Genomic DNA, 19,123 nt, shown 5'->3' with positions numbered 1-19,123 from the left:
TAGCTCAAGGGTTACAAAAAGTAATTTGAACAAAATCAGCTGTCTCAGCCTGTCTGTGGCAAGGACTCATCATGAGTTTTATGAATTTTTTCTGACATCTAATCAATCAATTTTAAGACTTGAGATCCGGGGTTAGAGTTGACAGCGACGACAGTAATTGAATATTAAAAGTAGTATTCATCTCTGTTCGGGTCTCCTGTAGTTAATTGACTTAATTCATTCTTGCTTCGATGTTTTAACTTTTTGATAGATATAGCTAGTTCCCATGACGATGTGTTTTTTACCACTTGACGTTGAAATTATTTGTCGCCTATCAGGCCATCACACGATGATATTATTACCATTTTGAATTCAAATTGTTTTTAAATGTGAAATTAATACGACAAATTAAGACATGTGACATAGAACTAGTCTTAATCGCCAACATAAATTTCTTTTAATTAATTACGAAACTGAGCGAAGTCCTGTGGTTCTCTGTTTTTATTAAATCTATTTCGTCTTTCAAAGCACGACTTCCTCCGTGAACACCCGAATCAGTACTGTTTATTCTTCGTAATCAAATCATTTGAATCCTTGTCGAATTCATCTTGTGGCTCACCTTTAGCTTTACCACTTCGTGTTCAGCCTGAGCTGACGCGTCCTACACACGCATCTTTTGAATAAAGGAGGCGATTAATCATTCATCTATGCAAGAGACTGAATAAATTTGTCCGTCGAATATTGACGAATAAACGTCGAGTTATGACTTCCTCAGCTGAATGCTGAATCAATACTCTTTATTTGAGTTTATTTTAGAAGTGAAAAGAATTGAATTCGTCGTTAAAAGGTATTGTGACTTTGACTGAACGCGGTCCTGGCGTATTTTGTGATGTGTCTTTCCTTATTGAGTTAACTGTCAACTGAAGTGTGAGACTAAATATTAAACACTTGTAGTTGTACATACGACAGCCCTGAGTTAAATTGTGGTCATTCACACAATTTCCGAATGTCGGCGGTTAATATTCGCGATAACTTTGCAGTAAACAATTGTTATTAAATATTAGGGTCTCAATCATTCATCTACGTGCTACATTCGACTAAAAATCTTAAATATTGCATGTTATCTGAAACATCAAAACATCAGTCTTTCAGAGCGCAAAGGTCAAAGAATATTGGGTTATTTGTTATTGCCGAAAGATGATTTTGTGGTCAACTTCTATTATAAGAGATTTTTATTATATTTAATTTTATTCCAACATATGACATGAATCATTTCTTTGGTGCATGATTCAAATATTTACTAAATTATTTAAAAATATAAAAATATATGTACTATATTATTGAACATATTCAAGTAACGTATAAGTAGTTCCAAAACGACAATGGCAATGGCTAGTAAACTAGTAATTCTGTCAGAGGCATTTTATCGACCTAAGAGTTGCGTCAAACCACGTCCTAAAATCTCGTATAAAGTTGTATTCGATTTTCTAGCCGTCGCAAATGTAAAGTTCGCTCCGGGTTAAGGGCGAGTATCAGTATCAGTGTGTGAGGGCGAGAGTGTTGACACTTCTCTTAAAATCAACCGCAGGTCCCTGTGGGTGTTATATAAACAATTCCAATGTTACGTTTTATCACTGATATCATCCAATTGCATAAAATAGTATCTCTCGTGATATAGACTAGTATTTTCAGCCTTTGAACGTTTAAGGATTGCTCCGGTCCAGTGTGTAATGTAAAGTCGCTCTCCATGGCGTCCTTCCTTGTTCATACAATAGTAAAAGACACGCGTTTCTGGGAATCGAATTTGACTTCAAATTGGATAACTTTTTACCTCAAGTATAGCCTTGCATCCATTGTTCACGTCGTTCAATTATCAAACCTGACGTGATATACAAACACAGATACACTGACCCCTCCAGCTAAGCAATAGTAAGATCTTGTCATGTGCTCTTCATTTTTGCCGTAAAACAAAGCTTCCTTGAAACGCTTGACCTTGCCTTGTTTATCTGGTTCACATCTTTACTGGGTCGCTGATGACCTTTTTCAGTCATCGTAATTGTCATTATCTATAATTAAGATGTTTCTTCTTCATAATTTTATACGTCTGATAACTGAAACCATCTTCATTGCCGTACATTTTTATATGATTTGAAGTTTTGACAGTCATGTAGTTCTGCATGCACGAGTATAGCTATCTTGTAAACACTTTCATTAATAAATCAGTTTTGCATGATGGTAGCTACTTGTAACAAGTGTTGGTATCAGAGCCCAGCAATGATAACAAGCTATTTTTTAGTTCACTTGGCGAGATTTTTGCCACAGCCATTGTTTTTCCTGGAAATTCACTAACATTCAATCTTTATATTGCTAACTTAGTGTGGTACCAAAATTAGTGGAAGCAAAAAATTGGAAAATATATAGGCTATAGCTAAATGTATCAGTTTTCATCCTCACACTACTGCCGCTGGTTTTTGTCTTCTAGCTATATGTGATAACATTTGCCCGAAACTTCAGTGCATTTAGTGTACGATATTAGCAACTAAAACAGCACTGACTATTATTTATCATTTCTCGCATTTATTCGTCAAAAACCAGTTTTTAAGCTCAAGATTATGATAGACATTTATATATAACGCTTATTATCTTATCTTATTTAGTTTGCAGTCTGTTCCGGGGACAGGTGGTTTGGAAATATCAACTAAAAAAACAGTTGCCAAGAGCAATACCGAAATATTTGCATAATGTCAGAGCAAAAGATCGCACGTAGTGGTTTTGTGTGCAGTTTTTGATGGAATATGGTTAATCCCGGAATGAAATCATGAAGAAGCTGAAAGGTCGACGTAATTTACACCTTTTTGGCCACAAAAAAAGGAACTTAGAAGTGTATTCTGGCCAAAATTGGTAAGTTGTTAGTAACCGCGTCTTGTTTCCGAAATTCATCATGTTACTCTTATTACATGTATCAGAAAGATTCTTGTTGTAACCTCTGAACAATCGTTTGTCACGGCGAATTTATACTTTCCGCCCCCAACTTCTTGATAACAATAAACGTTAATCTTTTCCAATTTTAATATGCTTTTATATGACTACTTCACATCAAGTCTCCCATATTAATATTATGCTCCCTGCCTGTTTGTTGAACGGCTGTTTTGTACTTAACTTAATATATGCTTTGGCGTTTACTCTATAGGGCTGAAGTAAATTATCTCATGCACATTATACATGCAGTATTGGGATTCATCTTTAAATATATATATATAAAAATATATATATATATATATATATATATATATTAATATATATATATATATATATATACAAAATCTTTCATACCAGAAAAGTGCGCATATTAGTTAGTTTATGCTGCAATATTAAAATCTGACCAAGGCAATCGATCAAGACATTTTCTCATCCATTTTGTACGCCGGTTCATGATATAGTCGTCATTCTATCGTACCTGCCCTTCAGTGCCCCTGTAATCCATGATATTATATAATTGTATTTTGGTTTATTTGTTTGGCTATACATTTTAACAAAAAAATTTTATTATTTTTGGTCCAATTTGTCTAGAGATTTCACAATAATAATTATTCAAACAACAAAATATAAATGAAAGATAAATATACAATACGCAACAAAATAAACGTTGATTATTAAACTGCAAAAGTCAGCATAGTGTTACTGCTATATACTGTACTATTAGTAGTGTTTGTTGCGACGGAAACGTCAAAATAAGTATGAATGGCTGTGTCTGTGGCCTTGACTGAGATCTTGTTTGGTGTAATTGAAATTCCTACTCAACATGAAACCTGTCAGAGTTCGCGCATGCGTGAGAGAATCGGAAGAGTTTATCACTGATTTAAGAGTAACGAAAACTTTTCACTATGCATATCAAGATACCTATCCAAGTAATCCAACAGCATTTCCTGACTGCATGAATTGACCTTAAGTGCACTTGCATTGCCATGCAACACAACATTCCCATGAAGATCTTGAAGTATTGCGGTAGTTCTGTTGGCTAGGAGCTGAGACGTTTGATGATCTTATAGATAGATTAGATAGAAAGATTAGATAGATAGATTAGATATAGACAGATTAGATAGAAAGATTAGATAGATAGATTAGATAGATAGATTGTAAGAACTAACGTCCGTCGTTGTTAGATGTAATCTTCTCAGCTTTGGGAATAATTCACGCAATTGTTCAAACTAAAGCGTTATACTTATGGATTTTATCCATTTTGCGGTATATATAGGGACGCTGGCGGGTAGAGAGGAGGGTTGGGGGATATTTTACTAGTTGAATTTAGTCCGTTGAAAAGTAAAAGATTTCTAGTTTCGAATAATCTAAAACTGAAGTACTCAGTATTTTTGCCCATCACTGGCTCTGTCTGCCAGGAGTAAAGGTTTCCTGTTGTGCATGTGTTTAGGAAATCTTCTCACCTTTTAGTATAAGAAAATAAATGTCAAGTTTTTTCACTCTCGACTGCATTCTCATCTAGTTTTGTAATTTTTGCCAGTCTCGTATACTGATATTCTTATTTTATAATAGGAAGAAACTATTTTATGAGTATTAGAAAGCCTGCATGTAGTTCAAACCCGCTCCTTAATTGTTTGGGTGAAGCATCGCGATTCACGATTGCATTGTTTGGCAGAGGTCTCTCGTGACAACTGGATGGTTACTGATTCAGATGCAGTTTTTATGCTCTACGAGGGTACATAGCAGGATAACGACATAAAATGCGACGACAGATAATATATGCGCTTAGCGTACTTCCACGTTTTTTTTAGTAAACTCTATTTTTAACAATTTCTGCAATTCAATGTGTAGATTAAAGTAATGATTTAGTAAAAGGCGGCTATCTTATTTCAAATTGTTGACGTGTTTGCATGGAGATATGAATTTATAAGATAAAAAGTATATTTTCGGAGAAAATATTCCACACCTAAGGCCATAAATATGTATTGTTTTTGCTAGCCGTGGTAGATTATTTACATATCATTTTCAGTATCGACAAGCTGTTCTCACATCAATATTGAGATGTTTTTTGAAGTATTGATGTTGTAATATTAGAAATGGACTTGCAACCAAGACTTATTTTATGTTCATGTCGTGAAAATGACCCGGCCAAGTTGATTAAAAGTCTATCATTGCATTGTTGGCAATCATCACACGTATATCAACCAAAGCCCAAAGGTTCTCGATCTAACCGCGAAATGGACCATGTGTTCACAGTGTTGTTGCCGATCCTGCAGTTTTACTGTATTGTGTCTCAGACACAAAAGTGGCTGAATACGACGTCAATTGATGGCAAATATATTTTTATCAGCCTTTAGCCATACAATTAGAGCTATAAAGCGATACAAATACATCGTTTTATCACATGGCAATGGCATCGAGTAGTGACTACCCTAAAATCATTTGTAACATTTCTTAGTTCTCACCAGCAACCAAATTTGCATCGTATTAGCATGTCATTAAAATCTCATTTGTAAGCACAAGCTGTTCTGTGTCGGAAGTTGTCTTGAATATACTCAGTCACTGTGGGAAATATATTTTTAAACAACACTGAAATTTAGGCCTAGTTATAATGCAAAACTTTTCCCCCACTGATCGTCAAGAGCTCTATCTATACAGTGGTTCAGCTCGGACCAACTCTTCATACGTTGAATATGGGTAAGTTACTGTTTGAATTGATGCTCTTCACAACAAAATATATTTTTCGTTCTGCAGAGGAATATAGCCTGATTTTACTGAAAATTTGACTTCAAATATGTAGAGGATTTGATTTCAAAATGATCTGAAAAAATGACTTCAAATATGTAGAGGAGGGGTATTGTTCAGTTGTTGTGTGAATGATGAGGTGTTGCATTTCACAGCTTAAAGTCAAACGTTGTGTAAACTTTGATAAATGATGTGTATTTTCTGGGATAAACAGATTATGTGAACTATTCAGTTAAACAAGGCAACATAATGTATAAATATCATAGGTTTCGATGATAGTTTGGCGAATGAATATATTAAACGGAATAGAGAATGTGCAGGCTGAGGGAGGATAGTTTAGGTGATCCTTGACGTAATGTGGTTTTGTTTGTGAAATTCTGGTAGTAGCGTGCGTTAATATAATTATTTCGTTTGCAAAACACTTGGGCGTCCTTCGTGAAAAACAAATGAGGCATAATATCAGTAGAGGTGTCACTTAGGCAAAGACTTAGAACTATAGTATTTGGATGCAGGGGAAGTTAATTGTTTTGTGATTATCCGCAAGTATAGGATCGCGCTCTTCAGCAGACTTGTGCGCACTGGTACCAAGTATTTCTAATCTTTCAACACAGGTAAAAACCTTTTTACGAGGATGCGATACGAAATTGATTTTTAACCTAAATATAGTACGGGAGGCAAAACCTAGCACTAGCATGCATGAGGAAATTTTGAAAAATTTCATACTTAAAACCGTGGGCAGTTTCACAAATTTAATAAAATTGCATGGAACACGCAGTTTTGGTCGGAGGTTTTTGTGCACTTGTTTGCCCGGAATGACTTATTTATACTTGTTGACTTATTCTACACTTTATCAAAATGTCCTGGTTAGTTTCGCCCCAGAGGCCAGTTGTATGAAAGCTGGTAGTGATATTCATCGGATAGTGGTTTTTTCAGTTGCTCTTAAACCGCCCATTGTTCGGTAGAACTTCGGTTAAACGTTGGTATTCTAAAATTAGGGTTGCTTTATCTGCTTTCGTGCAACTGGCCCTAGAATGACGACGAACTCGTTCAAAGTAGAATACTCAGGTTGTCCTAATTGTAAGCTGAGTGTTTTAACGTAGAGTATGCATTACGTTTGACACCCCTATATATATATATCAGACCAGTATGGTCTGTTGTAACGTAGAGCGTTTGGCGTAAGAATTCATGAATTATATAGTGCGGAATTACGTAACGCATTGTCAAGTCTCTATGCCTTTTGTCACAGATTCTGAGAGTTCTCTGATCTCCCTTGAAAATGGACGATAATGTCGCGTTTAACCATGCATCATTAGTCTGGCGACAGCCAAGTAAAACGATTTAACCCACTATACCGGGCATTTAATATCCCCCTACGTGCATTAATGATCTCATATCGCTGATAATTAACAAACAATTGTGTAAATGTTACTAAAAAAACAGCGCCTTGCTAACTGCAGTCTGTTATTGTATGCACGCTGCGTCTTAACAGGAATTGACTTTTGGTGAAAGTAAAAACGAAATTACACATCAACGAACAACTCGATGGGTTATCTCGTGCTTTAACTGAACTCGGCGCAATGTCCTGGGACCATTACGAAGGCACTGATGTGTTAAGGTATAACAAATCCAACAACAGAAGCGATTTCAGTTTACCGCTAGGCGCTAGATTCCCTGTTATTCTCGGTGCTTTTATAGACAGACGTATCTGGGCTATCTGTTCACAATATCCAGTTTTGTCGAATATAAAGCACCTCTGATGTATGTTGAAACAGTTCAGCATTTTCTGTAGTTGATTCGTTTCGTGTACATTACAAGTGAAAGACAATAAAACGCGACAATATTGAATCTGATAGGTTTTGTACCCAGCTGTGACTTTGTATACTATACTATAACCGACAGAGGACGGTTTAGCAAACGAATTTCGGATTACGCTATCCCGACGTAGTAGTATTGAAATGACTAAATAGTGAAATGAAATTAGTTTATATAGTGCACCTTAAAATGACCATTATATATATATATATATATATATACAAAACATTTCAGTGAAATATGACGCTAGGACTGTGCAAACTTTACTGCTCCTTAAACACTTCTTGTGTTGATAAATACAAATGGCAAAAAGAAAAAAACACACAAGAAAAAATCATGTAACTCTAGTTTGCAGAGTTACTCCATGTCCCATGATTCATTTCCAGCTTCCTCGTTTCGATAGCTATATAGGTTGTTTAGAGTCTATAAAATATCTGCCGAAATATGCTGACTGATATGCCTTAGTTATACACCTGTATGTGAATGTACACATATATAAGGACCCAGCAGCTCAGTTTTATTTATTTCAGTCGTCATGGAAACATATTACTTATATTAATAACGAACGCAGTTACAGAGTGTTCCCCAGTGTTAATATTTTGGGCTAATTTAGTTCAGCGTTTATTCAACTGCATTTGCCTAATTAACTGATGAAGCCTGTTCTTCGCTTCAAGCGTATTATAAACGTAGTGTATATCGTTGTTTACTGTCGACACTCGCGAGTTTAAAATATTGAACCGGCTGCTACTTTATTAGTTCTTTTCAAGCTCCTATGTTGTGCATGTTCAGTCATCAAAGATTATGCAAATCAAATGTGAGGTACCTGCCGTTTTTCTTCGCAATTTTCATTGGGATTACTAATCAAATACAGGGCTGGTACCTGCAAGTTTTATTAGTAAGTTGTCATAGCAACTAGTGAAGCTACATTTATTAACTTAGTGCATTAGGAATGGCGAAAATTGTCCCGATGGATGAGGAAAAACGTTCTCGAAAAGCCGTAAAATTTCAAAATTACGAAGATGCGCTTTCTTCTAGGTATCAGACAGCTGGCCCGAAAGTGGATGCAAAAGATGGCAAAGACAGGTTTTTGTGTTTATTTTAATCTTGTATTGCGTTTCGTATTCATTTTTATTACGTTTTAATTGTTTCTGTCAATGTCTTGTTCTCTGATTCTATGAGATTATATGTGGATTATGTTCTTATTTTGTTTGTGTTTGTTGAAGGAACCGCGTTTTAGACGTTTATGTTTTTTCAACGTATAACATATGTTGAAGCCATATGTTATTGTTTTCTTAATTCATGTTCTAAAACCATTAACTTCAAACTCCACTATGGCAGGATTAATATATCTCAATGCACACAACTTCAAAGCATGACTTGAAGAAAACTATCTTTTTATGCGCCTCTATTTTTTTGGGAAATTACGTTTAATAATGTTTTGTACACATGAGAATATGCTTATCATGATAACTAATTCTCTGCCGGTTATGTTATTCCACTTACGGCAATGAAGTATATTCCTCTCAGGCTTAGCTCAATTTAACCCACACGTTGATTCGAACTGTCGCGAGACCTTCGTGACCTTTCAATTCAGATTGTATTATCGCTAATTATAGCTATCATATCAGTCTTGTCACTGCATGATATGTGTGCATGTGTGCATGTAAAATATTAACATCAACTTCCATCAATATTTAGTATTCCATTTTAAAGGATTTTCTAAATCATGAACAAGAATATATTTCCTTTAGCAAAATCAACCGTAGTGTCGATAAAGTTATTAGCTGCAATAATCAAAAACAGTCCATGACTAGACTTGAAGAGGGGATGAAAACATGGAATAAACCTTAGTTAGCAACCTAATAATCTTTTTAGATAGTGCATGGAAGATCATGCATGCACTGATGATAAGTGGGAAGTTTTCAATCAACTCGTAACTAATTCATTTCCATTTGGCTGTGGATTGATTTTGAATGTTTTACCTGAAAACTAAGCTTACGAAGGTTAAGAAAAAAAACTGTTTTATTGATCTACCTGGCCGGTTATACGAAGGCTGGATAGTACCATACACCGATAACCCTTAGTAATTTTTTCAACCGTTTTAAACGTGTCTGAAAAGCAATGAATTTGGAGTCAACAGTGGGAAATTTAGGAATACTAAGGTTCAGCCCAGGTTTCCGCACAACGGACAATTTTTTAACGATTATATTGAAAAGTAGGATAGCGCCATCCATCTCTCGGTCGGATGAGAAGTTGAAAATGATCGTATACATTGCACTCTGACTTTATGGCTGACTTCAAAACACAAGAATGCTATGTATTGCGTAAACAAATATTTGACTAAACATTCTTTATTTCTGAACTAAAGTTCTCACTGAAATTTTTGGATGGACGCCCAGTCACGCACTTGTCTTCATCATATAAACAGGCCCTAAGTTAAAGTTTAGTGTGCAAGTTTAATGATTGTATGTTTTTCATTAATAGGGTTCATGTTGAACATTACGCGAATGACAATTCTTTAAAAGAACGGCTCATCCGTTTCTTTTTGACAAACCCTAAAACGAGTAAGTAGTCGTGTTGCTATCTCAGTTTTATAGTTGTTGATACACCGCGTTTATTTTGTTTACTCTAAATAAAAGAATATTAGTATATCTTAGTTTCGGTAATTCAACTTTCTTTCTGGAAAACCTGAGTTGCATTTTTCACAAGGCTGCCAGTTTGGATTAGAATTTCTCTTTTTTTGTTGCCAATATTCCAGATACTGCTCTGCCAGGCTAAGTCTGTGAACAATCGAATGCTTTCAATTAAGTGTAAAATCTTTGGTCTCAAAGACAATCTAAATATCGATAATTTCAACCACGGTTAATACATATTATTTCTGTTACTGTATATCAAACATTCTGGCGTCTTTATAATTACAATCCTGATTACAAATGGTTGTTTTTTGTTTAAGGTTATCGATGGAAACTCTTCCTTGTCACACTTAAATTGACTTCCTGTGTTCTTTACGTCATTCGAACTGAGAGCGATAATGATCCAATGTCAGCAGGCTGGTAGGTAGCATAACCCAGGCTGGTAGATAGTATAACCCAGGCTGGTAGGTAGTATAACCCAGGCTGGCGGGTAATGCTCTATATTTTTACTATCATGGTGCTGCAAGGCTAATCTTCATTTTTAACATCTGCATATTTCTTTCTCAAGCGGTGACTGTCCAATTGATAGAACGTCAGCAAAATGGTGTTGCCCAGATTTAAAAGAATCTAGATAGTAGGTTTTCAGTTTGTTTTTAGTGATTTCTTCATACTTTCAAGTATATTTACTATTTCAAAAATCTCATTCTTAGTTGGAGTCTGTTGTGGATAGACCGGCCTCTTATACTATGGATTTTACAGGTGAGAATTAAGGTGTTCACTGCACTTCGTCCATCATTTAGTTTCTGCAGATAATTAAGTTTCACTTGTTTTTAAGAGGATCGCTAGTGATTGATAATAAATAAACTAGATTTACTTATTTTTCTTTTAGACTGTTATTTCTTTGTTCTGTCTGATGGAAGTATTTTTTACTGCTTTCCTGGAGTATAAGGTATTATTGCCTTCGACTGGCTCTTTGAAGAATCAACTTTCCTCGCAACTTTCATCCCTGACTTTGTGCTGAGTTTAATTTTGGTTTATCGAACAGGGCGGATCGATACTTTCGAAGATCACGATGCGCATGATTTTGGAGACATTTTTAACATTGCCTCTCTTTGTGTCCGTAAGTAAAACCCATATCATTTATAAAACATCATTTGTTTAACATTGTTCATTATCAACTTCACTACATACTATAGGTTTACAGTGATGCGCATGCTCCTTCTCTTCTTAGATATTTTGGCCGGATTTGAGAAATTTGTATAACCCATTATACTTGAACTGCTGGATCGCTAACAGTTTAACAGAAAATATGTTTGTAAGTTTTTCCCCTCATTTTTTATTTCTTTCTCTTCTTAATGAAGCCATCTTTTGGAAAAAAATAAAACAATTTCAATTTTATTGACGTGACTTTGTGTGTAATTCCTTTAGAATAACGTTCACCAACTACAGAAAAAACAATCTGCACTGATGCAGAAAGTTCTTTTGGTGATTGGGACGTTAACAAGCATTATATTTACATGGTAAGTACATTTCGCACTTCTATTTTCTGATTAAAGCATAGAACTTGAAGTATTTCTGGCCTTATAGTGTCTGTGGAGTGCAGCATTTTGAACGCGCTCAACACCAATGGGGTACATTCAAAAGTCTTTGGTTTGTGGTGGTAACATTCAGTACAGTAGGATATGGGGATTCAGTTCCGGGTGACTGGCCCGCTCAAACATTTGTAATGTTCTCAATTTTTATGGCGCTTATCATTTTACCGATGCAGGTGAGTAAAAAGTTAGAAACAGCAGATAATCTACTTGTTGGTACTCCACTTCAGTAACTATATTTTGATTATTGCAGTTGCGTGATCGTGACTTTTATCTAGAAAGTGTTCTCGTTTGTTTATTTGTTGTAAAATCTTTACGATGGACAGTTGACAACTGATAAAGTCTAATGTAATTATGGTTTAATTTTAGCGTACTTTTATAAACATCTAAATGTTTCTTCCACAGTTTGAACAACTTGCTTTCCACATGGCGCAAACACAGAAAGAGGGAGGAGCATTTGGTGGAATACTAAAAGGAAACAATCGTCACGTAGTCGTGTGTGGCTCCACGCTTCGCCCAACACTGGTCTTGGATTTCCTTAAAGAGTTTTACGCTCAGGCAGAATTAGAGGTAAAATAAATCTGTGCATCACGAATGTTAGAAACTACCTTCTTATTCTGACCAAACATTCCATTTCACACACTTTGATTGGTTCAGGAATATCACGTGGTGTTGCTATGTCCTTTGGATATCGACAGTCAGTTACGAATGTTGATTCAAGTGGCAGCCTGGGCACATAAAGTCTCTTATATCAAAGGCTCGGCTTTGAACGACAATGACCTGGAACGAGCGAGGTGAGCAACCCATACCTTGAGCAAAACTTTTGAGGCGTATTCATGAAATACCGAATTCTAGGATTGTTACTAACAATCTGTACTCAGCCACCTGAATAAGTAATTTAATGCAGGATCTCATGGATTTTTTGTTCTCTTTCTGTAGGATTTCAGTTTCAGAAGGAGTTTTTATTCTTTCCGATCGCAGCAGTCCAGACAAAGAAGGCGCAGTAAGTAGAATTTTTTACAAGTAAACAAAGTTTATACTTGATTTATCAATCTTTTAAAAAGGAGGAATGCACAGTGAACCAATTAGTTGATTGAAACATCAAGAGAAGACAGTTTCGCTGAAGTCTATGAAAAATAGCTTAAGAAGAACTCTTATGAGATGTTACTGGAGTGAACCAATTTTCGTCAGACACTTGTACTCCATCAACACCACTAAACTACCCAATACTTCTAGGATCGTCACACAATTCTGCGTACGTGGGCTATTCAAGACTATGCTCCTGAAGTCCCGCTTTATGTTCAAATATTACAAGCTGAAAACAAATTTCATGTCAGTTTTGCAGGTAAGAGCGTTTCGTGTCAGTTGTAGGTTGTTTCCCACTCGGCAACATCCATTCATTAATCCCTGTGTGGTTTTGAATTCCTGCAACCTCCTTTCTTTCGTTAGAACATGTTGTTTGTGAAGACGAGTTAAAAAACGCTCTGATGGCAGCCAATTGTGTCTGTCCTGGGGTTACCACATTGGTCACAACATTGCTTCATACTTTACATCAACAGTAAGTTAAACTGAGCCAATCGATAACTGATGTTATTTATAAAGTACAAAACATGATGCGATGACCAGTTCACGTAATTACGACTAAGGTAGATCTAGCTCTGCGTGACATGAATTAGTAACATAGCTGTAGCCCCAGCAGTTTGTAACAAATATTTGACATTTCTTTTCCAGAGACGGCTCAGCAGATGTGCCATGGCATGAGATGTTTGGACGTTGCGCTGGAAATGAGATTTACGACATTAAACTCGGTGACAGCACTGTCTTCAGACCATTTAATAAAAAGAGCTTTTCTTATGCTTCATTTCATGCTCATAGAAGGTGCGAGATTATAGAGCCTTAGTTGGAATATTTGAGAACCTCGAAGTTTTCGTACTGTAACATGTTTAGTAGATTCAGGACATATCTTGAAAACTTTCCCCTCAACTTCGAGATATGCCGGGTACGGGGGGTGGTAACAAGTTTTGAAGCTTAGTCATTGTGAAACCTAGGTATGGTGTATGTTTGATTGGAGTGCGGCGAGCGAAGAGTTCAAAAGTTCTGCTAAATCCTGGCAGCTCGTATTTGATGGGATACAATGACACGTGTTTTTATATATCGATGTCGAGTGAAGAGGAAAGTGCCTTTAAGGAAATAAAGGAGACAAAATCCACGAAGTTTGGAAGCTCATCCGGCGACTTTAGCGATAATTCAAATAAGATTATGATCGAAATGTCCGATAACAGAAGTAATGGAGCAAGTAAGTAGACGTAGTGTTGGTATTGATGGTGAAGCTGTTTATTATGGTGGTAGTTATGGTTATGATAAGTAGGACGGTTGTGTTGGTAGTCGGGACAATGATGATGATGATGATGATTTAAATGTTTTGGTGATTATTGTTGTGAATGTTGTGATGATGATTCCAATCATGATTCTCTCTGTTCATTCAAGTTTTTTCTAATGATGATCATGTTAAAAAGGATAATAATTATGACAGTAATCTGGTGCTTATACTGTTGTTACCTTTGATATATTAGCCGCAACATCCTTGAATTATGAAAATGAAAAAGACGCAGGCAGTGCAAGTAACGGCCATGTTGCACCTGAAACAGGCTCTTCACAGCCACCACAAGAAACAACAAATCCCGAACAACAAACTGGGAATAGTATTCCACTGGAGCAAATAAAACAAACAGATACGTTGTCAGTAGGATCGTCTGTCAATTACTTTGTTCCAAGTGATTCTGACGTTGAAGATGATCTTCAAGATGCTCTGGCTGGTGCCCTTCCTCCTACAAAAATACCAGAGTAAGTTCACTGAGAGAAAAGCTTTCTTTTTCATTTGCAAACGCAATAAAGCAAATAAACAACAGATCTTCATTCGTCAATCCTCCATTTTGTTAAAGTATTCGGCGCATGAGAAACGACATTTACCACAGGTTGTAAAAAATATCACAGGAATCTGATCACAGAAGGAAAGACCTTCTGTCAGTAATATAGTATTTTGCTCATTTCTAAAAATGCCTGTCTACTTTTTTCAAGGTATGTTATCGAAATTCCTCCAATTTCTCCTTATATTGGAAGAGTCACTATGAAATGCCACTTATTGCCAGAAAGTCTACCACTATGTTGTTTGAATCTTAAAGACGTAAGTATAAGTATAATCAAAGTTAGATTAATCAAATTAAGTATTTTTCTCCCCAGCGATGTAGTGTAAAACACTCCTTCATTAATTTAGCTCAGATCTCCAGACGCTGTTCCTGAAAAATGTTGTTAGAAAAAGGACAACCAGATCAACTGCTTCTACTCCGGTTATTCAGTAATAAATTCATCGCGTAGGAAAACGAACTTTCTCGTTATATTTTGTAGAGTTGTGAACACAATCCCTGCCCAAAACAGAGAGAAGAAGGTGCCATCATTCTTGCCTCTCCTGTGGTCGAAGCTGGATTATACAACTTTATCCTACCCCTAAGATCCTCTAATTTACCCCGCTTATCCCTCAAGCCCATCGTTCTTTTAGTGGGAGAAGAGTAAGGATTGAAAAAATTAATCTTGAATATATGCGATTAATCCTATATAATGCGTCCGTGATAATAAGTTTCTGATAATCTTTCTTGCAGACCGTCTGAGAGTTTCTTGCAAGCCATATGTTGCTTTCCCATGCTTTACTATTTTGTGGGTTCTGTGTCAAGGTAAATTGTTTGTTCACAAGAGTTGAATAATTTATCCAGAGTGATTAGGATGATCATTAATTGTATTGGCCATTGTGTTTTCCCCTTTTGCAACATGGCGTCCGTAATTTTAAAGTTGCCCTTCAGAGATGACACCCCCCCTGTGCTAATAGAGTTGTGTATGTTAGGATATTTGTTAACTAAAATATCTTACTTCTCAGTCTGGACGATCTACTTGAAGCGGGAATACTTAAATCAGACACAGTGGTGGTGACGCGTGCAGCAAAAGCCGGCAGTCAAGACGACGAGAGAGATGAAGAATTTATGGCAGATGCTTTAACCATTGTCAGTGTACAGACCATATTCAGGTAAGATCTCGCATTCCGCAGATTTAAACATCGTTTTAAATTTTGTAGATCAATCCTTCACACATTGCAATAACAGAGATTTTTTGCTTTCACAGATTATTTCCTCGACTTAATCTTTCCGTTGAACTCACCCATACCTCAAACATGAGATTCATGAAATTTGACTCTGGCATTTTGGAAGCAGTGGTCGAAGACAATGAGGAAGACGAAGACGCCTGGAAACGAAAATCTGTCAAAGTATGAATAACACTGAGCTATATAACGTCGTGCAGTAATAATGACGTGTATCGTGCATGTTGTAGTGTACATGACAGAGTGTTCCCCCAAAACCCCAAAACTATTGAAATCACCCATAACATAGTAACAGCTAGAGTGTGAATAACTAAGTACCCTGTTGAGACACTCACAAGTGTATAGGTGTTTGACATAAGCATTTTTATGAAGGATGACACAACAGTAAAATGAATTTATTATCAATATTTATACTTTCGACATGTCTCTCTTCTCTGGCAAATTTTAAATTTAGTATGAGCAAAAATTCGTAAACAAGTCGTTTAAATTTTAACAATAGATGATTTCAATAATTTTGGTTTTCTTTGGAATACCCTGTATATGCAACCGTGAAAGATATATTGATTGCTTCTTTATAAGATATAATGCTTAGAAATCAGAGACGTTACGTTCATAAGACATAAATATTTGAAGCAAAAATGAATGCAAAATTTAAATTAAAAAAACTGGATTTTCCTACAACATGTCGTTTTATAGTTCTTGATTCTCACAAAGTTGGTGTTGGAAATAATTTGTTTTTCTGAGCCATCGTCTCTCTCCATCTGCCTGTTGACTGTAGAGAAATTGATATTATGTCAGTGTTTTTCGCGTATGCCTTTTATTAGAATATAATTTTTTAATGTTTTCGACTTTTATCTTTTTAGAAATCAAAAACAGCCACAACTAAGAAAGCACATCTGAACTATATGTTCAGTGAATCCTTCGCAGATGGAAGTGCGTTTAGTGCCAGTATGATCGATACTCTGCTGTATCAGACATTTGTGAAAGATTACATGATTGATCTCATAAGTCTAGCTATAGGCTTGAAACAAACGATGGGATCTGGATATCTGACTTCGGTAAGTTATTGATATGATCGATGCGGCGGGGGGGGGGTGCATGGCCAATAATTGGAATCTCTACGATTGTGTCATTGGGGAGGTACCCGCCAAAAAAGTGAAACCACAAATAAAATAGGACCAATACGTGTAAATTTGAAACTATTTTCTCATCTTTTTTCTGTAGATCAAATTAACAGAGGATCATATGTGGCTAGGAAACTATGGATGTTTGTATCAAAGATTGTGTTCAACAACTGGGGAAATCCCTGTAGGGATGTTAAGAACTGAAGAATATGAAAAGGTTAGTTGTTTAGGATTTAAAATTTAAAAATATGCTTTTAACCTTTCCCACCTGCGTATCAACTACCACAAGTCCACAACTATTCTTCAGCTGCGTTGGTCTGCTGCTCTTCAAAGCCTACACAGACAGGACGCGATTTGGCAACGCGACGAAAATTTCCAACGTTTTTTATTTTGCAAAAGCAAATAAATTTTAACCTATCATAATACTCTTGTAGATTACTTAGCGATAATACAATTTTGACTGCTCTGACGTCCATATATTTCAAAATTTGCTTCTAGAATTAAATTTATATGCTTCTGAAACTAGTGTCAGATAACGATGATGTTTTCAGTGATTCTCGCGGAAGAGCTCTTACTGCTCAGAACGTACGGCTGGTACTTTTCTTAATATTTTGTCATTTTGCTGTAGGAAACTGCAATGGGATCAGGGAAAAGTGCTGAAACTAAAGACATTGAAAGAATAATAAGAAACAGAATGAAATCTTTGAACATTGAAGGAGAATGTATGTTTGTGTATAGCGTTTTGTTGGCAATATTTTTTGCTAAAATATTTAAAGTTTGTGTTCTGGATTTCTTCCAGTTGATATGAGTGAACATCGTACGGTATCGTATGTCGTGAGTAATCCTCCCCCAGAGTGGACACTTGTTCCTGGGGATATCATGTAAGTTACTGGTAACATTGTAATATTGTGAGAGATAGAGGGAGTGGAGGGAAGGGAGGGGAAGAGCAAGGGAGATGGAAAGAGGAAGAAGGAAAGGAGAGAGGAAGAGACAAGGAAGGAGAGAGGGTGAAGAGGAAGGGAGGAAAAGGAACAGCGTTTCCCTATCCCTATATGACTTCCATCAATTTTCGCCTCAGCGAAGATATTGGGGATGAGGGTGATATCAATAATAACGTTTAACCTTGTCATCGACTTCGTTTTCTATCTAGATATGTTTTAAGACCTGGCAACAGAGGCGGCTCGTCACGAGGTCGACAACCAGTGCAGTCAAGCTCAGTATAGCCTTTCTGATGATACCCTGAAGAAAATCTCGTCATCGTCACTCTCTGATTGCAAGCGAAAGGTGGCGGCATTTTTATATATGCGTCAATATTCGCGCATAACATTTAAAATGAGGTTCAGTTGTAGCGACGCGATAGAAAATAGAAATCCGCAAGAAGCTAGAGCTTCCTTAAAAATGGAAGTTGGCTCTCTCATGCCCTGTATGCTTTAGGCAATAGCATTGTAGTCATGTGTCTAGGGAGATACACCTTTATCAGTTGAAAAATGAGGTAGGAACGACTTGGATAGGAATTAATTTGTCACTCATTTTTCTAATAACTGTTTAGCCTTCAGATAAAACTAAATGGTCTCCATTTATACTGTATTATTCAATCCTATTTAAGTTATTCGAACAAAAATTTTCAGATGCTCCGAAGCAGCAAAGATATCAGAAAATATATTTAAGAAGTAGCTGCGAATTAACAGTGAAACGGTCGAAGTAACACTAACCTTTCTTAGCAAAAAGCACTAATCTCGGCCGTTCAAACCAGCTAAAATTTTATTAGTCTTTAGTTCTAAAGTTTAAAGTTTTAGTTTAACGCACAGCAGTTCGTGCTTTCTAAACAACTGGGAGCATAAAGTAAATTATTTGTATATATAACTAATGCAGGGCTGTCGCTAGAAGTTTAATTGAGGGGTGCATACTGCATATTCATATATTCGTCTTATTTCCCGACTGATTTCTTCTGTTAGCTATTGTTTTCACGCTTGTACGAACATGAATGTATGAATATTTATCCTCCCCCCCAGTTGAGCTTCTATAGCGGCGGCCCTGGACTCGTGTAAATATTGTAAATATTCATTTCACATTTGAAATAATTTTGAGTAAATAAAGAAATTTTTGGAAAGA

General features: G+C 36.2%; 1 protein-coding gene across 6 annotated transcripts; it reads left to right on the top strand.

Annotated features, from left to right (window-relative positions):
- The first annotated feature begins 720 nt into the window (after nucleotides 1–720).
- LOC114533602 (potassium channel subfamily T member 1-like) lies at nucleotides 721–19,120 on the top strand. 6 transcript variants are annotated; one of them, XM_028555152.1, is made up of 30 exons: nucleotides 721–826; nucleotides 2,637–2,880; nucleotides 8,551–8,598; nucleotides 10,000–10,079; nucleotides 10,469–10,568; nucleotides 10,717–10,782; nucleotides 10,859–10,907; nucleotides 11,038–11,097; nucleotides 11,194–11,268; nucleotides 11,380–11,463; nucleotides 11,577–11,668; nucleotides 11,736–11,916; nucleotides 12,146–12,310; nucleotides 12,398–12,534; nucleotides 12,680–12,743; nucleotides 12,977–13,085; nucleotides 13,190–13,298; nucleotides 13,472–13,618; nucleotides 13,789–14,036; nucleotides 14,314–14,584; nucleotides 14,819–14,924; nucleotides 15,146–15,306; nucleotides 15,397–15,468; nucleotides 15,669–15,815; nucleotides 15,911–16,052; nucleotides 16,751–16,945; nucleotides 17,112–17,228; nucleotides 17,640–17,733; nucleotides 17,811–17,892; nucleotides 18,162–19,120. In XM_028555152.1, the coding sequence occupies exons 2-30, from the start codon at nucleotides 2,798–2,800 to the stop codon at nucleotides 18,232–18,234; spliced, it is 3,357 nt and encodes a 1,118-aa protein (XP_028410953.1). In that variant the 5' UTR covers nucleotides 721–826; nucleotides 2,637–2,797; the 3' UTR covers nucleotides 18,235–19,120. The 6 variants fall into 6 exon arrangements, with proteins under 6 accessions (XP_028410953.1, XP_028410954.1, XP_028410952.1 ...); XM_028555153.1 differs by lacking the exon at nucleotides 721–826 and adding an exon at nucleotides 1,842–1,908; XM_028555151.1 differs by lacking the exons at nucleotides 721–826; nucleotides 2,637–2,880 and adding an exon at nucleotides 4,730–5,655.
- Nucleotides 19,121–19,123: the final 3 nt, after the last annotated feature.

The sequence above is a fragment of the Dendronephthya gigantea genome, unplaced genomic scaffold, assembly GCF_004324835.1.
Source record: "Dendronephthya gigantea isolate DGI-Jeju-01 unplaced genomic scaffold, DenGig_1.0 000093F, whole genome shotgun sequence".
NCBI classification, from domain to species: Eukaryota; Metazoa; Cnidaria; class Anthozoa; order Malacalcyonacea; family Nephtheidae; genus Dendronephthya; species Dendronephthya gigantea.
Note: the sequence above shows the minus strand (reverse complement) of the source record. Positions and strands in the feature narration are given on the sequence as shown.

Bases quoted from the DNA above. Each gene is read 5' to 3' on its own strand.
- LOC114533602 (XM_028555151.1), top strand. From the start codon at position 5,570: ATGCAAAACTTTTCCCCCACTGATCGTCAAGAGCTCTATCTATACAGT. The intron at 11,269-11,379 runs GTAAGTAAAACC...TTCTCTTCTTAG, and splicing joins CATTGCCTCTCTTTGTGTCC to ATATTTTGGCCGGATTTGAG. The intron at 15,307-15,396 runs GTAAGGATTGAA...TCTTTCTTGCAG, and splicing joins GTTCTTTTAGTGGGAGAAGA to ACCGTCTGAGAGTTTCTTGC.